The sequence below is a fragment of the Thermobia domestica genome, chromosome 3, assembly GCF_964235325.1.
Source record: "Thermobia domestica chromosome 3, izTheDome1.hap1.1, whole genome shotgun sequence".
NCBI lineage: Eukaryota > Metazoa > Arthropoda > Insecta > Zygentoma > Lepismatidae > Thermobia > Thermobia domestica.
The window spans coordinates 337,840,008-337,867,306 of NC_137456.1; the positions used below are offsets into that span (position 1 = coordinate 337,840,008).

General features: G+C 38.0%; 2 protein-coding genes across 2 annotated transcripts in view; both read right to left on the bottom strand.

The window, feature by feature from the left end:
- The window catches only part of LOC145681245 (uncharacterized), a 261,566-nt gene that overhangs the window by 204,154 nt on the left and 30,113 nt on the right, over positions 1-27,299 (bottom strand). The window lies entirely within an intron of this gene.
- Positions 20,154-22,809, bottom strand: LOC145681336 (uncharacterized; the record flags this gene model as incomplete). The annotated part of the gene is made up of 1 exon (XM_081752992.1): positions 20,154-22,809. A coding segment is annotated over one exon (828 nt), but the record flags the coding sequence as incomplete, so codon positions are not given.

A 27,299-nucleotide genomic window follows, 5' to 3' on the forward strand; every position in this document is an offset into this window, starting at 1 on the left:
AAGATCCATAAAATGAAAATGAATTCAATTAGAAAGAATCCCTGTTAGATTTAACACACACCCGCTCGTACTTGCATATAGTAACTCGTTGACGTAACAGACAGAGACAGCATGGTTGGGATGGCTTCAGTGCTATGAAACAGCACCTCAAGGCAACATTCAATTCTCCCAAGCTTCTGGCGCCAGCAAACCAAGGCATCAGCCACGAAGAAGAATGCAAGCGTGCAAAAGTTGACTATTGAAGTAAAAGTACATAATACTCGTTACAAAACAACTAAATTACTCTTAAAGTGATTTCTTTTCTCTCTTTTTCACACTTAATGTCAGTTCTCTATTCGTTTGTTTTCTCTTTTTTAAAAAATAAAAAGTTCTTTACTTTCATAATAATTTCACATAAAATAGTCCATTCCACACCAATAGTAGTGGCGTAGAAATAGAGTAGCAGGGTAGGCATTGCCTACGGACTCAGGCCGTTTCGGTATATTAGGCAGCGCCCCCGGTTTTTAATAAAAAAAGAAGTTATTTATATAAATGGAGCCAGAAGTTTTTCGCTGTCTTCATTTCGGAACATGGCAAGAATAAAAATTCCTGTTCACTTCGCTCTTAGTTTGTTACATTTCCAAATCAAATTATTGGCATTACTGTAAACTCGCCGAGGTTATAGCACTGTGTGATTAAGAAATTTATCCTCCTGTATTAACGCGATGTGAGTCCTATATTACATGTACTGATTTTACTAACAAAAAAAAAAATCCGTTGCGCAAGAGGCTTTCAACAATAATGCCAAAGTCTATGATTTGTAAGATCTGGGTTAAAATGAGTTAAAAAGTGTTAGGAGTTGCCATGATTAAGAGTCACAGCACAAGTGCCAGATAATGCGGCTTCACAGAACCAAGCACAAACACCAAGGGTCGGGAAAACCGGGCAACTCTCCGGGGTGCCAACGTCAGAGTACGACTAGACAATAACCCAAAATAAATTTTCGAGCGTATTTTCTAATATCACTGTAATAACATATAAAATATAAGCCAGGAATAGGTGGATTCGGAACTCGCCAGAAAGACATCTTTTCTTCATTTCCCACAGTTCGAAATTGTAAAAAGCTTTCTTTGAATTTTATGATATGGACGAACACTGTGCAGAAAATTATGCAGATTTAATAATAAAAGTCCCATTAGAAAATGAGGTTGACATCAAGAAGTGCAGAGCGCAAAACTAAGATGGAGCAGCACCAATGAGAAGTTGTTTTCTGGCTTGCAAACACGGATTCAAAAATATGTCAAGAATGCAATATATGTTCACTGAACAGCACATTCACAAGGATACATCCCTGGAAAATGAAACGACACTGAAGAAACTCTCTCAAACACGCAGGGATTGGAGTCACAATGCCGTGTTCACACAAAGAAAAAGGTATGACGTCATGAAATGTCTTAACGTCATGTGCCTTACTGCAACAGAAAAATAACGGACAGAAACCCTTCGTTAAACAAAAAATGGAAAAGTTCCATTTCGTGGTAATGCTTGTGTTGTAGGAACACGTTCTAAGAAGCAATAATGTTGTGTCAAAAAAAAAAAAAGCTGCAGAGCCCCAGTAGGGCTTGTCAGTGTCAACGAAAACAAGAAAAATGTTATACAGTGGAGTAAGATCTTAGAAAGAATGAGGCTGAAATATCAGAGGAAGTCAGTACTTGTTGGCACAAATTTGATTTTTCAGATAAGTTTTAAAGAAGGAAGCCAGTGCCGAAAATATTCTTTGATCAATTGGTACAAGGTACGCGATTTACTGACCCTGTTAAAGAATTCTTGATTCAAGTGCTATTGCCTATTCTCGACTCCGTAATAGTAAACATAACGGTACGCTTCAAAGAATGAGAGAACATTGTGAAAGATTTTCGTACTTATGCCCGTCAATGTTACGAACCACTCTTGAAGAAGAGATCACCAAGCAGTCATATGACTTTGTGCTTCTGTATGCATACAATTTATCCATTGACTTTCCACGAGAACTGTTGACTTTCAGATACTTTTCAAGACAGACTCAAATCTTTCAACCCACGAAGAGATTCTTCTTCATTTTATTACCAAATCTGACCTCAGCTCAGCATTTCCAAATCTTATGATTGTGCTTTGTTTATATATAACTCTTTCTCTTACAGTTGCAACTGCTGAGCAAGCATTCTCTAAGTTAAAATTAACCAATAAATATCACAGAAACAGTATGACCAAAGAAACGCCTTTGGGGTGTGGCCATGCTGACTACAGATATTGAGCGAAAATGAGCTTATGTATTGGATATCTCTGATGCGATAAAGGAATTTGCAGAGAGAAAAATAAGTAAGAAACTCTTTTTTGTGTAAAATTCGTCGATTTAAAAAACTGAAAATAGAAAAATGCTTAGCAAGTGGTTTCACAAGGTTTATTATTTATTTTATAATTATGAAAAATCGTACTATATAAATAAATACTACTACATATATAAATTCATTGTCAATATATATATTCCTGTGTAATTCCTTAAACCGCTTGGGATAGGCTCTATTGTTTCTAAGCCAGGATGTTTTGAATTGTGATATTTCGAATTTTCGGTAGTTCATAACTATGAAAGGAGACGTTTTTCGACCCATGTTTATAAACTTTTTTCTTTCATTTCGCATAAGGAATCTCCTCCCAAATTTGTCGGTGGAGTTACCTACCACCCTGTGTAATATATTGTCCCCCGATTCAAAATTTTGACGGGCCGCGGTGGCTCAGTGGTAGAGCGTTCAACTCTGGTGCTTGGGGTTCCGGGTTCGATTCCAGCCCCCGCCAAATGAACTTTGTGGTTGACAAACACCGTGTGCGTGGGTTTTCTCGGGGTTCTCCCGTTTCCTCCCAATTTCTTCATTCCACCATTTTATTCATTACTCATCATCACCGTCTCCTTTAGCCTAACCGGCATAACTGTTGGACGCAAAAGTAAAAAATTTCATTTCATTTTCAAAATTTTGACATCGACGGCACTTAAATATCGCCCGAAGAAAGTCCTATAAAACTTCTAACCTCTTTAGGTTGTCGGATGGGGCACCTTCAAAATAGCCTCACCTTTAGCAGGGCCTACACGAACGCCTCGCTTTTCCAGCAATGTGACCGAGAACATAGACCTCTTCATAAGCGAAGAAACACTTCTTAGGACTCAGCTTGAGATTAACTTTATTGAGCCGGGTTAGGATAGCTCCCGTTCTATCTGACAGACCTGGAAAGGACGAATTAGGACAAATGACACCATTCAAGTAGACCATTAAATATTTCCATTTTACATGCTAAAGGATCACATCCATCATATTATGTAAAAGAGCTGGCGCTGGAGCCAGGCCAGACGGGAGAAAAATTCAAGCTTACTACTGCTACAGACAAAGGCAGTTTTCTCTGTCGGTAGGTTTTATGGGCATTTGGTGGTATTTCGATTAACGGTCCAATGTAGTAATACATTGTATACCACCGAGGAACATTAGAACCTCGTCTATACGCGGTATCGAGTAAATATTTGGATTCAGAATAAGGTTAAGTTTTCGGTAACCGATACTGAAGCGATACATATTGTTATTTTTAGGAACTACAACGACGGAGCTGGAGTATGTGCTCCGGCTCCTTCGTATAATGTTGCTATCTAGTATTTTCTGCAACTCTGCCCCGATTATTTCTCTCTTTTCGGGAGTCTCCCAATATAAGGAGGCTGAAAAACAAGAACATCTCTTGTTATCTCTAGGGGCGGGCACATGAATTTGTCTGTTGTCGCCGAGAGACATGGTTTGTCGCAGGCGACATCTCAGAATTCCATAAACATGTCCAGTAATTGGTCTTTCTCATGGGGTTGTAAGTTCGGTCCAAAATTCAGGGATTTACGTAATTCTTCCTTAGCATGCGTTGGCTGGGACACGCAAGGTTGGTTGGTAATTATATCTTGAAAACGCTGTTGGTGTAAAGTTTTACCACCTCATCACTTACACCAACGATCGTTTCTTGAGAGCCCTTTTCGAAGGGACTATGCGAAGAGACCTCTGAAGAAGAGATTTCTAGAAATAAAGCTTCCTATAAGTTGCCGTTTAGAGGCGCCTTCTCATTAGAATATGTTTCACACATTTGATCATTCGTACCTATATAGCAAGTCTGATAGCTCTCGGTAGATGATTGTATCGAACTGTTGGCAATGGCGATTCTAGGAGAATATTTCTTCCTCCCTAGTTTCGAAGAGACAGGCTTGTTGGTTTTTCTTCTACCGTTAACGGAGTAAGAAACATTTTCTACCACGGTAATTGAGCTGCCAATATCCAGTTCATGAGTACTGCAGTTAATATTTCCTTCGTTGAGTCTGAAACCATTTACTCTTTCTTTCGCTTGAAACGGTCTCTTTAAGGTAATTATAGGCTTCGGAAAAGAAATTTTAGGCGGTTCCCTTAAGCGTACAAATACTCGTGACATAATAGTCGTAGGGCGGACATTTTGCTCCTTTTTCCTTGTGAAAGCTTTAAATGGCGTCCCCCAAATTGGAAAAGTTTTGATTCTTTTTAGTGAAAATCTGGTTTCTAAAGTGCCGTATTTGAGCAGGGGGAGTACTGGGATAGTTGTATGATATATGTGGTTAGCTTTTTCCTTCCCGCAATTGTTCACAAAATCTCTGTGTCTGGGAAGCTCTTACTTGTTTTGTTCTTGTATATCTTTCAACGTGTGGTAAATCTAGATTATAAACCATGTTCTTACTGAAATTTCGAAGACCCTGAGGAATTTGATCCAGCGATATTCTACTTAGTTCCTATCACTATCCGCGAGAGGTAAATATTTAGGGTGAATAGCGGTGGCATACTACGTCAATGTACTTTCGACTAGTGGTTTTAAAGTGATCTTTTATGTAGCATGCCGTTATGACCTACGGTAGGTATTCTGAAAGCTGGGAGCCTACTACTTGTATTCGTACGTAACCTTTCAATCGAATCAACACTGGAAACATAAGTGATAGGCATTCACTAGATAGGGATGAAATGGTTGTCCCCTTGTCAATTAGATGTGACGTTCAGCGGTCTCCTATTTTTATTTTAACTGTACTGAGTTGACATCGGCCAGCGCCCAGCTCCTAGTCATTAGAGTAATTATTCTGGTAGGACTTCCGATCACTTTTAGGCAATGCATAATTCGAAGAGTAATAGCAAACTGAAACAGATTCAGATTGCACAGTAGTTTCAAGCAAGGACCAGTCTACACGATCACTTTTTCGGACGACGCCAGGAATAGTTTGCAAATATGTCCACCAGTTCCTTTCGCGATTTCATATTTTCGCAGGTAATCTATGCATTGCTCTAACTTATCTATGTCTTCGACATTAAGCATTCGTTGGTGTAAAATCTGTGGTAGTAAATTCACTCTGAGCCTATGCAACACTTCCGACTGATCTGTACTTCTACACAAGTATTTAAAACCTTTTCCTAACTTGTAAACAAACGTATGATATCTTCGCCTACTTTTTTGGTCTATGTTCTAAGTCATATTCAAGATTAGCGCGATAAGGGATAGACGGGAAAACAAATTGTACCTTACTTCTTAGCTCTGCATATAGTTCAACGTAGGCTGATTTGCTGTTTTCCACAAACTACCAAGCGGTTGCCCGGCCATTTAAGCAAATAGGGAAATAATCCGCCATTTCCTGGGGTGTCAAATCGTATGTGCGTACCGTCATTTCGTAGGAAGAAAGAAAATTCTTTACAGCCTCATATTTACCGACTGAAAATAACGGGATTTTAACGTCCGGGTAAATACGATATGCTCGAGATTGAGTAACAATAATAAAGTGTGCGGACCACCTGCGGGTGGTGGAGATGGCCAATTTTCTTCTAAATGTAAATTTGGAATCTGAGGTTTCTCTAAGCTAGGTTGAGACGAAGGTTCTGTAAACGGACTAGTCTTAAATTATGTTTCAGATTTAGTAGTAATGTTATCGTTTTGTTTTGAACTAGTGTCCTGAATTAAATCTAACCTTTGACTGCTGGTCATTTCCTTTCAATAGCTTTCGTACGAAGAAAATTCAGTTATTTATATCCTGTGGGGGGGGGGGGGTCGACCTCCATCGAGGTTTTCGTCGAATCTAACCTACTTAAATCCTTACCCTGTCACTCTGTATTTTTGATCGGTCTCATTTCTGCATTTTCTAACATATTGGGCCCACTAGTAGTGGGAGAGCTCGCACTATAGGTGGAGAAACAAACTATTTTAGCGCGATATACTGTCCACTTTTCTGTTCCTTTTCATTTCTTTAATGGTCGGTGATTAACTTTTACTATGTTTCGAGCTCATATAGGCTGTACATAATAAACTACTACTAGGTCTGACACTATCTTTTCCTGAACTATACTTGGTTGTAAAGGAGGTGAAGAAGATTTTGGTTTTTTATCTCCTGTAAACACACTATGGAAGGTCCGTATTCCGCATACTCAAATACCGGTATCTTTTCGATATTTTCTAAAACTCTAGATTACGACCACGAGTCGTTGTTATCCGTTCCTATTTCTTCCTCTATCTGGTTAGAAGGATGGATAGGAAAAATATCTTCATTTTCTTTATTCTCTTCCACTGAAGGTCTTGCATCAATATCAAGGTTGGCGTCATCATCTTCTTCGTTACCTTTACTAGGAATGAAGTCTCGAGCTGTTCACTGGGGCATGGATGCTACTAAGGTGTCCCAATTACAATAGTTAAGGTCGTCTTCTGGGCTCAACGGAGTAAACAGCGCTGCTTCGTTACTCAATAAGGTGGGATTTAACTCTGGGTTACTTCTGTGGGAATGCTTTAATTCCAACTCGGAGAGAGACTCGTTTTCAGCTTGTAATCGGTTCAATTTATATTCCAGCCACGCTTCCTTTACAGTATCATCATCCTCGGATTTGGAATTACTAATGATTCCATCTGAACATCTAACTCGCCTAACTACACTAAGAAAATAATCTATGTCTCCTAGGTGCGACAGTTTTTCTTCCAGCGGAAAGCTTGTGGGCTTGGTTTCAGTAGAAACCCTACATAACGCTTTGAGATCCGGATTAGTCTCGATGCTAATCATTTATGGGAATCGGTTTGAACACTACGGTCCGTTCTCCGCATGGGATATTCAGTTTGAACTTCGATGTCGATATTCCCTATAGAAGGATTTTTCCCTCTATAACGCCACAAGGTTATAGAAGGATTTTTTGTGGACACTCTATATATTTCGTAAAGACAGTGATCTTTATTTTCGATTTATACTTTATTCTGCAACGTACATAAATTCTTTCTTCGATGGGAATTGCTTCTTTCCCACACAGTTGGACAAAGAAGTCTTTCATCATTTTTCATATATATATATTTAAAACATTGCTTTTACTGAGAACATTTCAGTTACTGACTAACCATTTCAGTGTTTCTCCCTGACTTATTATTTGCACAGTGTATATTCTGCGGTTATTTGGAACTGAATTAAGTGATTTCTTTAATCGCTTATGGAAACATTATAATAGATTAGAGAAATACGGGCTGACCAGATGTTTCAGCAACCAAAGTGGCACCGACTGCGTTGTTTCGTAGTCCCTTATCTGTACTTTCTCACGCCAAATTTATCGCCGTGTCTAGTGCATTATAGGCAGTTGACTAAAATTAACATAAATTCTTTTCCGTATTCTGTTTGTATGTGCATACAGGTGAGTTAACTGAGTGAGTTTTGAAATGAACTGCCAACACTTTTTAGTTGATCATTGCAACCCGTAGCTTGCGCTTGGACGCTCAGAGAGTTTGACTCCAGGTCTGGAAGCCGTAACCACGCATATCGCGTCGAGCTTCAAATGTAACTTTTTGTTAAGGGGCACAAGCTATTAGCCGGTGAAAGACGTTTTATTACGGCTAGCCCCAACTAGTGAAGCCCCAGGTCCGCAGACCTTGTGCGTTTAAAAAGTTATACACGCACCCTCCAACATCAGCATTCCACTGTGGAGACCTTCTTTTTTAATTTGCTGAAGACGCATCTTTACGCCGCGGGATTGTCGGCACAACAATTGGATTCATCGTGGGACGATCCAGACAACTTTTCCCCAGTGCTAATCCCCCAAGTGTGTCAATGGTGTGAGAGAAGCATTTGTAGTGATATCTGAATTATAATCATATATATATAAAGAGCTATATTGCCTGAAAAGGGCAGTGTGTGATTTCAGCGACGAAGATTATTATATATATTTAGTGTTCAGTGTTGCATCAATTCCTCTTCGTTATTTTTTTTATACAATAGTGTTCTAATAAATAAGTATAGTGTTATTTAATCAAGCGTGTTTTCGTTGTTTGTATGAGTGATGTTTGAGTGCGTTATGGTCTGGATGACCGTCTGATCGTCCCTGCGGTTTTCGAGACGAGACGCCCGAAACTCTCGGCGCCTAATGCTCATCGCATTATTGAGACCGACGAGCGATTTGGAAACAGTTTGTAACCTTTTCTTGGAGAGGTCCTTCATCGTCCTGTCCAGGTAATTTAAAGTATCAGGAAGATACTTATTGGTAGTACCACGAGCCACGGACAGCGACCAGATTACACTATAGCGGTTACAATTACATGATCTATTAGTGATAAGTTCTCGCTAGGAATGATCGGATCTGCTTTAAAAAGTAAACATAATATTTCTACACCCTAGTCCATGCAACGAACCATGGTGGTTTCTACCTTATTTTTATTTCCTCTAATCAGTGGTGTTGCTAAGGCTCCTATCACTGGCGATAAGTCAGTTTGTCATTATGTCCTAAGTCGTTTTACTATTTCGTCGTCCTGACTAATATTTGAGTAGTACGGATCATTTTCTTTGTATGCACTTAGTAGTTGCTATTTGGAGGCATTGGGTTCGATACCCGTATCAGCCAAGTCAAGTTTAATGCTTATATCGACGCCGCTAAGTTAGTTTCTAATAATAGCTTTATGAGTTTCCTAGTCAAACTGTTCTAACGCAGGTTGAGATGGAATCTCAGATGGTTCGTATTTTACTGGGAAGTAAATTGTTTCCGGACTGTCAGGTTCACGCAAATAGAGGACGGCTTCTTTCCTACTGCCATTTTCGGTTTTAGGATATTTATTTTCTAAAATTTCGTTGTCTATTCCTTTCTGACGAACTGGGTTCGACTCTCTAAAGGCCAACATACACTAGCGTATTTTCAGCGCGCATTTTCGGTCCGTAAAATGATGTCGTAAATTTCGGTCCGTAAGTTGGCCCATACACCTAGCGTAAGATAGGCGCGTAAAAGAAGAAGAAAAAGAAGCGGTCATTCTTCGCTCTTCCTCTTGCCTGTTGTTTGAACACATGATCGTTTTCCAGTTTACTCAAGTTCCTTGAACAAGATGGATCTATCTGAGGCCATGGTTTAAGTGCAGGTGCTATAAACATTGTGTCGTTAAGTAAAAGAATAAAAAGAGAGCATAGAAGAAACAGACTGGGAGCCACGCCGAAGAGGATTAAAAATTCACATTTATTAGTCCAAACAGCTTAATCTATTTGGCCTATTTTTGGTACAATCTTAGATCATTGTACTTAGTGATCTGAGATCACTAAATATTTATATAAATCGTACTTCGAAGGAGGAGGACACAGGACAGGGAAAAAAGTTATATTCAATTTTTTTACCATGTAGATTGCAAACATTTAAATTTCTAAACAGACACAATGATGATTTAATACAATCTGAACGAGCTTGCAGTGTGATTTCCTCTTACCTTCCGAAATAAGCCTATTGTTTGGAACTGCAGTTTACAAAGAATAAGGGAGTAAAGGAGTGTTCCGATAGTTGAATAATTGATTGATTTTTTTGTTGTTGTTGTTATACAATGTTTTAGACTGTTGACTCTGGTCGTTAAAAAGTGGGCTACTGAATGATAAATTCAATTTAAAGAAAATATGATTTATTAATGGTTGCAGCTTTCGTTTTTTTTCTTTCTTTCTTACAAAATTAACGAAGAATATAGTAGTAACAAATAGAATAAATGATCCCCTCACGGGATACCAATTTTTACTACCTTATCCTCAGCTCAAAAATAGGCCAGAAAGGAAAAACAAGATTTATACAACTGTCTCCAGCCCCATTCTTTAGAAATAGTTTGATCCTTGTTACCTCGGCTTTTGTAAGTTGAAGGGATCCTCCCCGCTGCTTCCACCTTCCTTTTTTATTTCAAAGTTTATCTTGCCATTTAGTTTTTATCTAGTTGTTAAAATCATTTAAATATTTATTTATTGAAAGGTTGGGTGTTAGCGGACTTAGATAATTTCATCACCAGTAATTTTGTCACCAAAATATTAGCATGTAGGTTATTTTGTCACTGGAAATTTCGACATAGTAGTTTCGTCACTTGTAATTTTGTCACCAAAATATTAGCATGCAGGAAATTTTGTCATGGTCATTTTTTCATTTTTGTTGAACTAAGTAGAGACAAAGTAAACGACCGAAACAACTGACCTTATCTTAATCAAAGTTGGAAAACAATTCAGTTGGTGTTCGACTCTGGAAAATCAAAGTTTCGGATACTCGAAGCAAGAACAAACAGCAGTAAAATAACATAATGTCAGTTTCAGTAAATGTTAAAAGCACAGGCAAAAGGGGCCAGTAATGGATTTATTTATCACTATTTACAAATATTAAGTTTTGGCAATATTAAAATTTCAGAACAGAAAATTAGCAAATAAAATATAACTTGTATTAATGCAATAAATGGTTTACATGTTCATTTTCTACTATTCATAACATTATAGGAAACAAAAAGCAAAAATTTTTTCAAACATTTAGTTCCAGTGTTATACGTTAAGCACAAAGACTAGAGTCGTTTCTGAAAAATTTGAAACACTCTTCCAGTTTGCTGTTTGGGTGGTTGCCTCACAGCATCTTGATGAAGCACAGCTGAAATCTTTGCTTCAACTTGTTGAATTTCATGAATAAGCTTCCAAATAGTTGCGTGGGACATTCCTACTAGATGAAACTTCTAGTTCCACAATTCACAAATATTATTTATCCTAGAATTGCTGTTAAAGGTAGCTTGGTAAACATTCCAATTGTCTGGGGCATATAGACGGGACACATTATGCAAACAAATATTCCCAGACCGAGCTTTAACACGGCGATACGTGTTTGACACGTAAGTGCTATCAACATAGTCCAGAAGTTCCAGGTCTTCCTCCGAAGTCACTTGTATTAATCGATGCACATCTGCTATTGAAAGAAATGCAAAATGTTTATTTTCTCGCAAAATAGACGAAAATTTTCATTTCTCTTGTACCATTCTAAAAGAGTCCAAGTTCTTGGACCTTCCTCCATGTTGACTGAGTCAGGTGAAAAAAGTAACGCTATAAACGAGTTGAATCTCCAAAAGCTGCATTTACAGCCAACATTTACGCTATATCAAAATCCATTACCATAGTTACAGGTCCGGATATTCACTAAATTCACTGCACTGATGCACCACCGCACGAAACAGTTCTTCATATGAATTTTGTCTTGGTCTACATTAGGGCGTATACCTAGTAAAGGAAGTCTCATCTCAAGTAACATACTTTTTTTTTTTGAGCCATTGAAAAGTTGTCGTTCACCATCCATGTTTCACTTTTTAATAGCTTCATAAGGCTATATTTATAGGAAACATCCAGAAATATTTATACGTTTTTCTTCCTTTATAGAAATTTGTTTTCTTCACATATATCCAATAACAATTTGCCAATGTTTACTCAGAGTTGAAATATAATTCTTTTAATAGCTCCTTAAAAAAAAAAGTCACTCTTTTCAAATGACTCTGTTAACTTGGAAGGTCCAACAGTTTGGGCTCAGAGAACGGCACTAGAACGATGAAAATTTTCGTCTATTCTCGCGCGGTGGCTCAGTGGTAGAGCGTTCACCTCTGGTGCTTGGGGTCCCGGGTTCGATCCCAGCCCCCGCCAAGTGAACTTTGTGGTGGACAAACACCGTGCTCGTGGGTTTTCTCGGGGTTCTCCCGTTTCCTCCCACTTTCTTCATTCCACCATCTCATTCATTACTCATCATCACCGTCTCCTTTAGCCTAACCGGCATAACCATGGGACGTAAAACTCAAAGATTTCATTTCATTTTCATTTTTTTTTCTTCGTTCTTGCTGTCGGGTATGTGACATGAGGGTAAAATCCACCCGAACTTGAGGGTTTCCACATATACATACAAATCAATTGAATGGTAGTAAGAGCGAACTCAATTGATTTGTATGTAATCAAAATTCGGATAATTTTCATCGGATAATTTTCTTTAAATTCGAGTGATAAGTTTCTAAACTTAATACTTTTATCAGATTTCCAAGGAAAGGTTTTCGAATTTTCTTCCTATCCCCCAAAATAAAGGAAGTTCACTGATACATGAAAATAAAAAGACAAACGCGATTTTATCGAAAATGACTCTAACGATTCTGCTTGTACATCAATATTTCATTACCACTTTTATTATCTGGTATAAGTTATTTCTGTGGTAAAAATACAAAAAAGTTGGTTTACTCTTGCCTGTGAGTTTTTTCGAGATATTTTCTCAAACACGAGTCAGTTAATTTTGTTCGTAATTGATGAATAAATGGTTTATTAATAACCAGACAATATGACATAACTAATTTTTCCTGAAAAGATCCACAACGGGTAGTTTACTCTTGAGGGAGAACTTTTTTCGAATTTCTGAAAAACGCCTTAGGTGATAGTTCAAATTTCATAAATAAATGTTTAATTAATAGCCTGAAATATGGAAACATCCACACGAAGCAGTCTTGAAGATGAGTTTCTACTATGTTCAATATGTAATGTCTATGAAAAATATACACTATTAAGTAGCAGATTGCGTCAATTATGTCAATTCTCCTAATAATGATGCATATACTACTTACGAACATAGTAAAACGATTGAGTTGTTCGTGAAATAAATTATTTAAATGACTTAGTGATCACTAGAACGTGTTGTTCTAGCGGGTACGCGAAAATTGATCTGACTTAGCAACTGTTCATATGATATGTGGCCATTTACAATTTTTTGCAAAAATATTAGGTCAGAAATTTTGTTTCTCACTAGGGGAGGTTTATATTGAGGGATTTTAAAACGTTATTTTTTTGGAAGTGTTCGGAGGTGAGATACTCGGTAGGATAAAATGGCTAAAAAGAAATTAATTACGGAATTTAATTTTTTAAATGAGTAGGGCAGGCCATAGGCCAGATAGGAGAACAATTCTCAATAGTGGGAGCAACATATGATTTATAGATAATTTTCAATTTGGCAAGAATTGGTCAAATGCTATTGACAGTCATACTTTTTTTTTAAAAAAAAATATATCACAACAGAGGGCCACAGCGGCTCAGTGCTAAAGCACTTATCTCTGGTGCGTGGGGTCCCTGGTTCAATCCCCGTACAAATGAGTTTGTGTGGGCAACATCATGTCCGTAGGTTTTCTCAGGGTGCTCTCGTTTCCTCCTACATTTCATTCCACCAATTCTCTCATCATCATTCACTTGCCTTAATTATTGTATTCTTTAGTCTAAATGGCATAATCGTGGGAAGTTAAACTCAAAGATTTCATTTCAGTAGCACAACATGGGTAACTCTGAAGCTGTGACTTCATCTTTATATGCTCCTTTACCTGTGTGAAAAAAAAAAACTAATGTCCAAATATTAAATTAAATCTTAAATTCCTAGTCGAAAGGCATCAGGTTCGATAAGTTTAGCGAGCCTATATGAGAAGTAGAACCCGAACCGCATGAGCTCCCGCCTAGAATCGAACAGGGCGCCCCGCACCGAGGACGAGTACGCTGACTATATAGCCACGGAGGAGCTGTCACAATTTGCAAATTCAAATTAGGAAGTATTGGATTTAAATACCTTTTTCTCTGTGCACTCAAAATTAATTATGAATTTTAATTAGGAAATAATGTCCCGTTTTGTGCAATAGGAAATATTAGTTTAGCCGAAATCGTATCTTGTATGGAAAGGCTGAAACTAGATTGGAATGATGATTTCTGGTGAGTCTACCAGCAAACCTCAGCAACGATTCACGAGGACAACACAAGAACAGGTTTTCTCTTCTGAAAACAATAAGACCAGACCAGGGAGAAGGCAAGAGACCACCTGCTGCTCGAAAACCCTTTCATCTGGGCCGTTTTTACGCGCCGTATTTACGCTCGAAGTTAAAAGCACCCAGACTTTTCCAGCGTATAAAAATTCGGTACGTAAACGTACGCCAGGTCCCATACACTAACGTATTGACAGCTGCTAACAAGACTAGCGCATGAAATTTTATGGCTACGGCTGAAAAATACGTCAGTGTATGGCTGGTATAATAGGAAAAAACGCCTGATGTAGATTATAACTCTATAGTGGTCCTCGTATCTACCTGACCAGCCACCATTCTGCTACCTCTAATTCCTCTTGTAAATTATTTTTGTTTCTCAACTCCCTAGCATTCATTCCAGACGGCATTTCTCTATTTCGGATTCAAGAACCAAAGTTCGAAGTAATGGAATCGGTTTCTAGTTTCCTTGTGCAGGATTAAGCGCAGGTCCTGCATGACTACAAACTGCTAAGCGGGTTGTTTCACAACCGAACTCAGGTGGTTCTTGCACGTCAGAAGTCGGAGTGGGAGGATCTAAATACAAGGTTCTATCCTACGTATCAATATACTTCGGCGCATTACTATGTTGCCATCAACTAAATTGCGGAATAGCGTATACTTTTCCTTTATCACTATATAAACAATAAACATTGCCATATGAATCCTATATATAATAAGGTTTTCCATCGCCAGCTGGGCAATGTGATTTCCCTACTTCGCGCCAGCGTTTTTATTTACTGCGGAAAACTCATGGTTCTAGTGTTCAATTTTTCTTTTTATTTCATTAGTGGCTCAACATATATCTGTAGCAACGCTATGATTTAACCTAGATCCTATTGTAAAAACATGCATACAGCAGAAATAATTTAATTCGCGAAGAATTACTTCATCAGGAAGTGACATACAAGAAGATTAAAAATAAAGAATTATTTTCCTGCTTTAAGAGGATAGTTACGTTTCCTTCTCCTGTCTATTTTTCTAGAACGAGTATTAAGATTATTGCTGTATTATCATTTGGATGATATAGATAAAATAAAATTCAATTTACTTCGTGTAATCTGTTCACTTCCATTATACAATATTTTTTGCTGTCTTATACTTAAAAGAGAGGATGTTTCACTTTGACGCAACACGAAATTAACATAGGCTCTGATCTAATCGAGGATTATTAGCGAACGTCACATAATAGAGCTCAAAGAGAATAATGGTGCGTTAATACTATGCTCCAGATAAGGAAACGATTGAGAAATTACATTCAAAACTACTTACTTATTATAATCGTTTTCATATCTGTATTTGTAGGTTGAGCACTATCCCGGTATTATACATCACTGTTCACTGACTACATACTATTTAGCAGGTATACTACGACACCAATGAAAGTAATTATTTTCATGATTCACTTGTAAGAAAAACACAAAACGGTAGTAATACTTAAATGCTGAAACCAAGTGTGTATTTTTACATATAAAAATAAAACTGTACCTCTGGTACATTGTAGAACTGGTCTCACCGATGCACAAGCCTGGGCAAACCACAAACGAGTGTAAAAGTAAAACGTCAGTACCACCGGAGGTTGACAGCAACTATTACAGTTGGGATTGTTGGGGTGTATACTTACTGTGTAGAGTTCACCATTCATACCTGGCGAAACTCCATCAACCTTTACGGTGCTGTGGTGACTTGGTGACTGAAGATGACGCGGTCCAGCGGTTGTAATCCGGCAGCCGATCACTGTTTGAGGGCTCCAACGTGTTTGAGAGGCGTGATACGAACCACATAGTGTGTGTTCGTCGCAAGAAGCACACACTATTCCATTTAAGACAATTTTCATTATAGAGCTTTGCTTTGTATAGATTTGGAATTCATTCTCTCTCTCTCTCCCGTACGCGCCTTTGGCGTGGGAGACCCGGGTTCGATTCCCGGCGGGAGCGTATGTGGTTCGAATTCCACTTTAATCAGTAGATCCACGTCTCATATAACCTCGTTGCTGAAAAGGACGCTAAACTAAAGTCAACTCAACTCAAATCTCTCTCTCTCTCCTTCCTTCCAAACGCGGCTGTAATTAGTTAACACCCCGCATTTAATCCAGATACTCCTATCTTTTTTGATTCGCTGGTATGAAGTGAAGCTCATAGAGAATACATATCGAAGTCCTAGCTCAATTGTTTGTTGTCTCTAATCATATTATCATAATATAGCCCTAGGAGAAGTTCAATGAGACATAACAGAGTTTATTACAATATTAGAATAGATATACAAGATGAGTACAAGAGAGGAAACATAACTATGTGAGACATTAATTTCTTATATGTGTCGTGATTACATAAATCGCTAAGATTAACGTCTATAATTTTGCCCGATACACTATTCCAGAGATTTTCACCATCGCGAGGGTGGCCCTCTCAAGGGCATCCTCACCCTCAAGCTCCCTCGCCCACAATGAAGCGAGGTTGAATGTAAGCAAGAGTGAGGAGATATTTCCAACACGAGGACGACGGCGATGGACAACGTCATTCGCGAAGACGAGATTGCACGAGGGTGAGAAGTTTCGGCAGCGAGGATGCGCAAGGGCAAGGGAGAGGATGCGCAAGGGCTAGGGAAAATTTCCAATACGAGGGCGAGTGAGGGCGATGCACAACTCCCTTCGCCAGGGCGAGGACGCGTCTTCAGCGCGAGGGCGATGGACAAATCCTTTCTCAAGGGCGAGGATCAATTTTTACTAGAAGGGTGAGGGTGCGCGAAGGCGAGTGAACGAGGACGTGGGCTGCCCGAGGGAGAGGAACAATTTCCTTCGCGAGAACGAAGGCAAGCGAGGGAGACGGACAAGCCTTCTTGACAACAACTATTTTGAATTTGCAGTTTCACCACTGTTTAGAAGAATATGATATTTAAAATAACATCTGATATGTCCGCTATATGATAATTGATGTCATAGTAAGATTATGGAATAGTCGTATTCTTTCTTTCACTTAATTGCAGTGGAGAATTTCTCTTGTGTGCTTCTACATAATTATTAAAAATAATAATGCAAATGAATATAATATTTACATGTTTGTCAGGAAAGTTTCCTGATAGAAATAGCGCTACGTTTAGAAGCGAGTGTGCCTCATTGTTGCCCTGCCTATCTAAAGACTTTTTTAGTTAAAAAGTGTCTACACTCTCACGTTTAAAGATTACTGATGGGCAGACAGTGACTCACGTCATTCAGCAGTAAATGACATAATCTTAAGAGCGCTGATATCTGAACGAACACAAGCAGTGAGAGAACCAACAGAATGCAGTAGATTAGATGGAAAAAGACTTGATTGAATGAGTTTTGATCATAGATTGCCATTTTGGACTGGGCTTGCTCGGGCTCGGACTCAGTTCTTTCGACTGGTTCAGTTCCCTCAGTTCGTCTTGCGCTTAATTATTAGATGAATAGTTTATGTTAAGTTTCTGGAAACAAGCAATATGTTGTTGATCCACACAAAAAAAGTTTTATACGTTCAAAGTACACACACACACACCCTGGGGCACTCTAGTATATGCAATATACTGTATTTGCAAATTATTTGGGAAGCTGTGGTCCCGGAATAGTGTTCCCAGTCGGGCCCTGCATCTTCTAATTTCATTATACTACCTTTTTACCCGTTACTTTGAAGCAAGAAAGGTTTAAATTTGTAACTATATGAGTTCCCTCAGGAACAGCCTCTACTTTTAATTGTTTGAAGACATATTGTAATGCTAAAAACACATTAAATATGATAATTTTTTAAATAGTTCTTATGCAGTAGTATAGAGTTCGTTCGGGCACATGTTATTATTATTACCATAAATACGCGCGTAATTTTCGCCCTCGCATAATTTTCACATCCCAATTTTGAAGAGCAGTTTCTGTATATTTTATTTTCCTCGCGTAATTTGCGCACGCGAGGATTTGGCAGTGATTTGTAAGAAACCACAGGGCTTCTTAATCAATTTTTTAATGTTATTTTTCTACAAATTTAGAATTAGTTGTTTGTTGTCAATTCTTGCTAGAAAGAAAATGTGTACCGGTATTTTCGTGTTATTTTGAGTGGGAAAAAAATTAGATGATGTTCACTGATGTGGCTAATTTTTTTCCCCGCATAATTTACGCACACTTGTTTCAAAACAACTTTTTTCCTCTAAAAAAGTGCGAAAATTACGCTAGTAAATACGGTATTATTATTAGACATCAGACAATATTACCTACCAACCAACCAATACGCATTCTTTGGAAAGGTCGTCAGAACGAATCTTTAATTTACAGTACCCGAAGAAAAGATTTTATCTGCAGCTATAAAGCCTAAGGTTTTATCTGCAGCTATAAGGCAATCTTGGACTGGAATCCTGACCAGGATTCACGACGGACTCTTTGGGGGCAGAGAAAGGTTTCTCCGATGATCTGAATCTGCCGCAATAGGGACACTAACGAGAGGGGCAAACGACACTTCGTCCTGTGATGACGTAAAGATTTCTTTGAATTTAGTAGAGGTATCTTCCTCATCACACAAAACTAACATTAAAAAATGGGCCAATTATTTTTGCAAATAAGAAATATATACCACATATTACCGTGGGACGTAAAACTCAAACACTTCACTTTATTTTTCTTATTTCTAGTGTCGACTCGTCCCATGGGCAACACAAGTTTTGAACCGAAAGGTTTAAAGGAACCTCTATTCAAATTTTACCTGAACATATTCATGGTAATATTAAGCGTCGAGTGGTCAATGATTTGTTCCATTTTAGGTATTACGGACTAAGTTATACGGTGGAATGTTTAATTTTCTTTGTTTAGGAGGTATTTTAAAGAAATACTTCAGGAAATATGCTGGAAAATTGAGGATCTGATCCTCGCGAGGGCTTTCTTACCCTAAAATAACCTCGCCCTCAATGATATGTGGGAGAGAGCGAAGGACAGCTTCCTACGCGAGGATGAGGGTTAACGAGGGCGAGAAGAAATTTCCAGTAGGAACGCGAGGGCGATGGACAAAAATCCTCATGAGGACGAGTTTGAACGAGGTCGAGAGCTAACTTTCACTGCGAGGGCCAATTTCAAGCATGAGGGTGAGGGCAAGCGAGGGCGATGGACAATTCCGATCGCCAGAGCGAGGGCCAACTTCCACTACGAGGCGAGGGTGATGGACAACTCCCTTCGCGAGGACAAGTTTCCGAAATGAGGACAATAATGAGGGCGAGGGCCAACTGCCACTGTGAGTGCCAGAGTGAGTGAGGTCCGAGTAAAATGAACATTATGTTCCAAAGAATCGAGTTTAAGAATGTGTCCACGCTTTCTGTTATTCCTTCAACTTATTGATCAAATTCCGGAATGAGGGAAAAGTAGTAAAAGAGAACAATAACAAGGAGACAGAGTCGATTGGAATAAAACTCGAAAGGAAAGAGTAGTGCGTTGGACTAACCTCTGCTGTGTGAAGGGTGATGTATCTTACTTACTTGAAGTCGAACTCTACATGCTACAGTGAGTCTCAGCAAAAAGATTAAGTCCAGCTATATCTTGATTTATCGGAGACTGCTTAAAACACATCCGATCAGTTCGATAGTTCATGGTTTTCTGCTAACCGGAACTTATCTATGTCATCTCTAGACTCCTTATATAGTCTACCTCCTAGATTAACCTAGGGTAAGAATAGTGGAAGAGAGAGAACAAGGGGACTCCAAAGCAGAACAGAGGAGGTGGATCTGGAGTGGAGCCACAAAAGTTGATGGTATGAGGGAGTGGAGGGAGCGTTCCAAACGAGCTACACCAGCGCCACGGTTCCATCTGGCGGCAAACTAAGAAAATCCAGCCAGCTTATTAGCTATAGAAATGCTTCGCCAAAGATGTTTTTCATATCGTCGCTTTCAATACATAAGGGCTAAGCCGTCGTAAGGGGGCACGTTCTTGGGTGTCCCAAAACCCTTGATTAAGGCAGTGTACACGTACATTGAATCTCCACTGGACACATTTAGGCATATGTACGCTGTATGTGTTGCCAATTACCTGTTTAATTTTAGTTATAACTGTATTGATGAATGTGTATGTGTAACTGAATGTGAAGGAATTAATGGCAATATTGATGTCTTAATATGTGATTTTTTATTTCAGTTTCGTTGGTGAAGACAGCCAGTTGAAAATTACAAAAAAAATCCTATCGAGGACATTTTTGATGTTTAAATATGTTTACTATACGTTTAACTTGAAAGATTTTTTTGGACAAAAAATGAAAGGTTCATTTGTGGGCCAAAATTGTGAAGCAAGTGGACATAATAACCAAAATTGAAGTCAATTTCGTGCAGTCAATCGCGTAAATACAGTCAGTCACTCCTGTTCATTATAATTTAATTACATGGAATGCATGTATTCATAATTATACTATCAAGCTTTGCCTGCACGTGGGGAAGAATTACACGTATTATAGGCGCGAGGAAGCAGTGTTTAATTCTTTGTTTTGTAGTAGATATTATCTTGAAGAGTAAAGCCAAACCAAGGGCGTATATACTTTTATCTTTATTTGTAGAAGATTTTTAATATGTAGTTGAGTAATTCTTAACAGTTGTTTGGTTACTTAATGTATTCCAGAGTTAATGTAATACAAATATAATATCCGCGTAAAAGTCAAAGACCTGATTGCTGAAGTACATTTTACAATGTTTCTCGAAATACTGCTCGATTGGTATCCACTTTTTATATAACCTTTATTGTAGACTTCAATGTTTTGACTTGGTCAATTTTGTTTCCACAGGTACGTTGGTATGACGAGCTGTTTTAGCGCTATAGACGAAGCATGTAGCCAAAATTAGAGGCGTCTCCTAACGAAAAGCATTTCGGTAAAATCAAGAGGTTTCTTGTCTGGAGCTAAGGAAAGAAAAGCAACCTCTTCTACTGAATTAATGTTGTATATTGTTATATTAAAATATACGTTTAATGGATGAGTTCGGCACGAGAAAACTATATTTTTACCTATAAGATTTCCCTTACGAGCTGTCTTTAATTTGGACATTCGACGCCTCTTCACATCCATAGTCGCACACACAGAGATTGTTTAACATCTAGTGCACGTCCCTCTATGTACTTATGAATCGTCCAATGGACTAAACGTCCGTTTTACCTGCGTTTTACGTCTACGGCAGAATACTGGGTGTTTGTGTACGTTCATAAAGCTCAGTTACTGACATCCGCACGGCATACATTGCACTTTTATGCAGGTACGTATCTGGTGTCCACTGGGCACACATTCTAATTCCTGAAGGTTTACTGGAAAAATTTTCGACAAAAGATTTACCTCTATTAGGGTTCACATCCATGACAAATGAACGTCTATAAACGTACACATCGATGTCTTGATCACATATACTGAAAATCTACTTACGTCCGCAATACCCCTCACTGACCCACTGACTTTTAAAAAAGCGGACATCTAATGGACGTTGCATGGGGTACTATTAAGATCTATACAAACGTTCAGTGGACATCCTCTTAGTGTTCTGTTAAGGTACACAATATGTTCATGGTTAAGTATCAATGGATGTTTACTTTCTCATGGACGCAGTTCGCACGTAACATGTTGGTCCATCTTCCATTCATTTAGACGACCTGAATCGGCTAAATTCCTGGATCATTCCTGGATCACCACACTCTTCGCATATGTGAGTTTTTCACCTGTATGGATTAACATGTGTGTAGCCAAACGTGAACGTTGACTAAATTTGTTGCCGCACTCTTTGGATGTGTGAGGTTTTGAACCTGTATGTATTAATATGTGTCTAGCTAAATCTGAACGGTAATTAAATTTCTTTCCACACTCTTGGCATGTGTGAGCTTTCTCTTTTGTAAGTATTGATATGTGTCTAGCTAAACTAGAACGCTGACCACATTTGTGTCCACTCTTGGCATGTGTGAGAATTTTCATTGGTATGTGTTAACATGTGTCTAGCTAAAGATGAACGATGACGAAATTTTTTGCCGCACTCCTTGCATGTGTGAGGTTTTGCACCTTTATGGATTAACATGTGTTTAGATAAAGATGAACGTTCTCTAAACTTCCTACCACAGTCTTTGCATGTGTGAGGTTTTTCACCGGTATGTATTAAAATGTGTTTAGCTAAACTTGAACGTCGATTAAATTTCCCACCACACTCTTGGCATATGTGAGATTTTTCACCTGTATGGATTAACGTGTGTGTAGCCAAATATGAACGTCGACTAAATTTTTTGCCGCACTCTTTGCATGTGTGAGGTTTTTCTCCTGTATGTATTAACATGTGTCTAGCTAAAGTTGAACGCTGACAAAATTTGTGACCACAGTCTTTGCATGTGTGAGGTTTTTCACCAGTATGTATTAACATGTGTTTAGCTAAATTTGAACGTCGATTAAATTTCCCACCACACTCTTGGCATATGTGAGATTTTTCACCTGTATGGATTAACATGTGTGTAGCCAAACGTGAACGATGACTAAATTTTTTGCCGCACTCTTTGCAAGTGTGAGGTTTTTCACCTGTATGTATTAACATGTGTACAGCTAAACCTGAACGGTAATTAAATTTGTTTCCACACTCTTGGCATGTGTGAGGTTTATCATTTGTATGTGTCAACAAGTGTTTAGCTGAACATGAACGCTGACCAAATTTGGGTCCACACTCTTTGCATGTGTGAGGTTTTTCATTTGTATTGATCCTGTAATAAATTCAGTAAAATATTGAGTGGAAATCTAGGTACACTATATGGAACAACAAAGAAATGCAGAAGTTACCATCTAAAATAGAACAACAAAAATATTGAATTTTTATCGTGAGGCTTTTCAAGGTAATAATAAGTTTTAGAATGGTGAAAGTGCTATATCTCATAACTCACCATAACCAAACTTTCAGGATAGCAATAAATTTGTTCTGATTTTACACTTATTTGCGATACCAGGTTTTAAAAGTTATTTTTTTCACGTTTTTCTTTACCGGGTTTTCGTTTACGATCTCTCACACGCACGTAGAATCAGATGTGCGAAATTGAATGCACCCAAAATCTAAAATTTCATAAAAAGTGGAGATACGATGTTTTGCACTTTCCCCCCATTAACTGATTTATAATACTATTGTAATATTACATAAAATCTTGTAGATATTAGGAGAAGAGAACTATTGAGGTGTTTTAGTATCATTTCTGCTCTCCAAAGAAAAGCATGTCATTTAAATTGATATCTCAAATCGCATCTACATTTATCTATCAGTTATCGGATTTCACTCAAATGCATACTACCACCTTACACCATGGAATGAACATCTGATTACAGGTAAAAATGGTGGTACGCTCTCACTGACAGTACTTGTGTACTAAATCAAAAAATTTTTGTGGTATATAATTTAGCAATTCCGAGAGATTTTTGCAATTACAACTACCAAAACTGTTCGTATTATGACAAAGAAAGAAAACAAGACTATAACCATTTTTAAAATTTTGTACAAAATACGTCATTTCAAGCAGTATGCTAATCTCTACTAGTGCTTCTAATATCATTTGAATGCTCTGAGATATTAAGATTTAAACCGTTATACAATCTTCAAGTCTATTGATATACATCTAAGTGAAAAAAGCACTCTTCTTAAATAAGAACGTTTGAGAATGCTACGCCCTGAATATTAACAAAACGAAAGAAACATGGTATACATTTAATTATAAAAGAAAGGCAGCTTTACTTTTTAAAATAAGTTAGCTATTTTGTTCAGTACCTACCTTTACCTGAGTTTCTATCATGTTGCTTTCATTCAAATTGGTATTATAAGGAGACAAGGAGGATCAAGAAATACACATCAAAAATTATCATCTCATGTGTCATTCTTGTCAAAGAAGGAAAATTAGCATAAGCTTATCCTTTAAAATAAACGGGTGAATGCACAGGTGTATTGGAAAATGTTATATTTAAGAGGGAGAAAAGTAACATTCAACATAATATTTATCAGTACTTACAGTTGAGATACAAATTTTCTGCTATAGTTTCAGGAAACATGTGAATACCTTGAAAGTATACTTTACACAGATGAGCACTTTGTCTCCCCATTTTGTGACTTTTTATTGTCTTTTTACGTTACTATCATTAGAATCAGTGTTCTATGAGTAAGAGAAAAACTTTACGCTAAAGCAGAGTATCTGACAAGTGGACTACGTTACGAAGGTGAAATTTACAACATACGAAGTTCGACAAGAAAGTAATAAGAAAATTGTTTCAGCTTCTGCTGGCAACGCTGCAGTGTGAAACCGTCGCCAGAGAGTAGCCTTGGGCCTGCTCCAATAGCACAGCACGTGGAACGCACGAAATATTTTTTATTGTGAAGTTAGAAGTTAAAGAGTGCGATCGTATGTTCGACCCGTCACAACAACGGAAGCACGTAATATTGACCAGTGCTACGCAATCGCCTTCTGTATGAAACTTGGTGAGACTGCCTCGGTAACGTACCGGAAGATTTAGCAGGCCTTTGGACATATACTGTTACCAATAGCAGAGGTATATTGTTGGTACAAAATGTTTGCGGAAGGCAGAACAGAAATCGAAGATGAACATCGTAGTGGGCGACTTACAACAATATGGATGGAAGAGAGCATAGAGAGGGAACTTCTCTGAGAGGATAGACGATTAAACGTGAAAATGATTGAGGATAAACAACATAAATCGAGAAAATGTGCGTCTGATATTAACTGCCTCGTACAAGCTCCCTTACCCGGTTTGTAGTGGCGGTTCAAGTTTGGAGGGTTGCCAGCATCAGCTTAAAAAGACATTCTTCTTACGTTATTTTCGGGTCTCGTAATTAAAATCTTTACTGAAAACCAGTGGGCAAGTGTTATTGGCTTTAAGGAACGAAAACGAAAAATTCCCGTTGTTTACTAAATACATAAAATTACCATATGATTTAAATTCGAGGGCAGATCGATAAACCACAAAATTTTTTCTCCCCAAGTATTCCAGCTGAAATGGAAAAATTGCATGACGAGATTGTTTGAAATTTGAGCTACAGAGATTTCTTTGTTTTCCTATGTAGCTCTAGCGACACAAACTTGAACTACGAAAGAAAAATGGCGTCCTGTTACTTTCCCTCATATGTGAAGAGATGCCAGTCATGATTAGATTTCAATGAATCAAAGGGCATACACCAAGAGAAAATTACTGTAACATGCGTACCGTATATGGGGACGATTATATGGACTGTTGCAATGTTTCCAGTTATTGTGCATTCCCCCAAGTTCCAGGCACCCGGTAACAGCTTCAACACCGCAGATTATCAGCGCCATCCAGCCAGCAATTCTAAGTGACCATCGTGTGCACGTGCGAACCTTATTGCAGAAATTCAACATTTACTATGCTGTAGTGTACGACCTTGCTCAGGACACATTGCAATTCCATAAAGTTGGTGCTCGCTAGGTGCTTAAGAACTTGACAGATAACCACGAAGTTCAGCGAATGATGACATGCTTGGATCACCTAACGCGTTATGCCATCTGTATGCAATCGTGGATGTCTTGGGCATACTATTAGACGCCCGAGACCAAGCACGTCTTTATGGAGTGCAAACATACTGGTTTCCAACTCGACAAAAACTAAACGTAATTCAATTTGCGAGAAAAGTGCTTGTGACAGTGTTCTGGGACGTTTGTAGTTTTTTGGGGGGATTTGTTAAACACTGGACAACTGTAAATGCTGCAGCGTAAATTAAAACTTTGGTTAACGTTGCGTCGTAACCTGCGTGACAAACTCCGCTAGAATAATGGTGACAACGTCAAACTTCATCATTACTGCCAGTCCACAAGTCTCTTTCGTCTCTCACTTTCACATCTCTATGTTCTCATGAAGAAATTCCTCACCGGTCAAAATTTTGCGAGATACGGAAGTGAAAACAGCAGTCCGCACATTCCTATATTCCACCATAACAGACTTTCATGAACAGGGCATCCTGAAACCGGTACCACGCTCATAGACATGTATGGAGAAAGTTGGTGACTGTAGAAAAGTGGATCAAATACGTAACTTTTTTTGTGCTTTGTTTGGTTTTGGTATATTAAATTTTTTGGGGTAAAAATACTGCGCGTTGCTTTCGATCTGTTCTCCTAATAAGATGTATTGCACAGATATTCATTACACACCATCTGATGCAGTTTAGTGATCACAGCTTTGCCAGCATATAAAAAAAAATAAACTAGGATACCTACATTTCTGTTGGAATGTCATGAAAAATTATTCAACTGTGAACCCATACATCTTAAACACTACATATAGACTAGTTTCGGTATTCTAACATGTAAAACGTCTAAAACTGTAGAAGGTCTCGTGGCACAAAATTAAAAAAAAAAATCAGGCAAACAAAATATTTTCATCATTATTCATATAAATAACGCAATTTCCCGTTTACTTATGTGAACTGGCAAAACGGGCCACAGAATCACATTTTTTTCTTAAGTAAATCTAGTTCAAATTACCAATTTGTTCGCGAGTTAATACACAAAAATATTCAAAGGAGAGCACCTTGTGGGAAATTTTTCTTCAGTACGTCTACTTAGTTTTAATGGCTTATACATGGTATAACCTTTTTTACGCGATAGAGGGATTGAAAATTATGATACAATATTCTTAATGTTGGATTAACACTTAACTTATATAAATATTCAAAAGGCCGAAACTAGAAAAGAAGAACACATTTAAAATAAAAATTTTAAAAAAAATATCGTATTTCGAGGATTCACCAACGGATTCCGAAGAAAATACACATTACACATATACTTTCTTAGTTAAAGTTTCTTTTTCTTTGTAGAAATGCGTCTTGAAACTGGTCAATATTTCAATCCAGCCAAAAGTATGACTGTAAAAGTGCAACGATTCTGAGCCAGTGTACAATAAGTTTACCCTGGCTCTGTATACGGAACGATCTCTGGAATTCAAAAGTTGAAGTTAAGCATTGGTATTTTTGATATACTGTTTTAGAGGTATCGGGTGCTTGTTTCACTGGCTACAAGCAAAGAACTTATTGTGCATACGTTCACGAAATTATGAATGAGAACCTAAAGAGTTAAATATTTCCAACAGACCCGAGTTCCAACAGAAGTTTTGATAGTAATTTTTGCTGTGTAATTTTACCTGCATACGTGAGAACTGAAGAAAATGCAATATACTCTTCATCGTTAAACTTAAGTATAC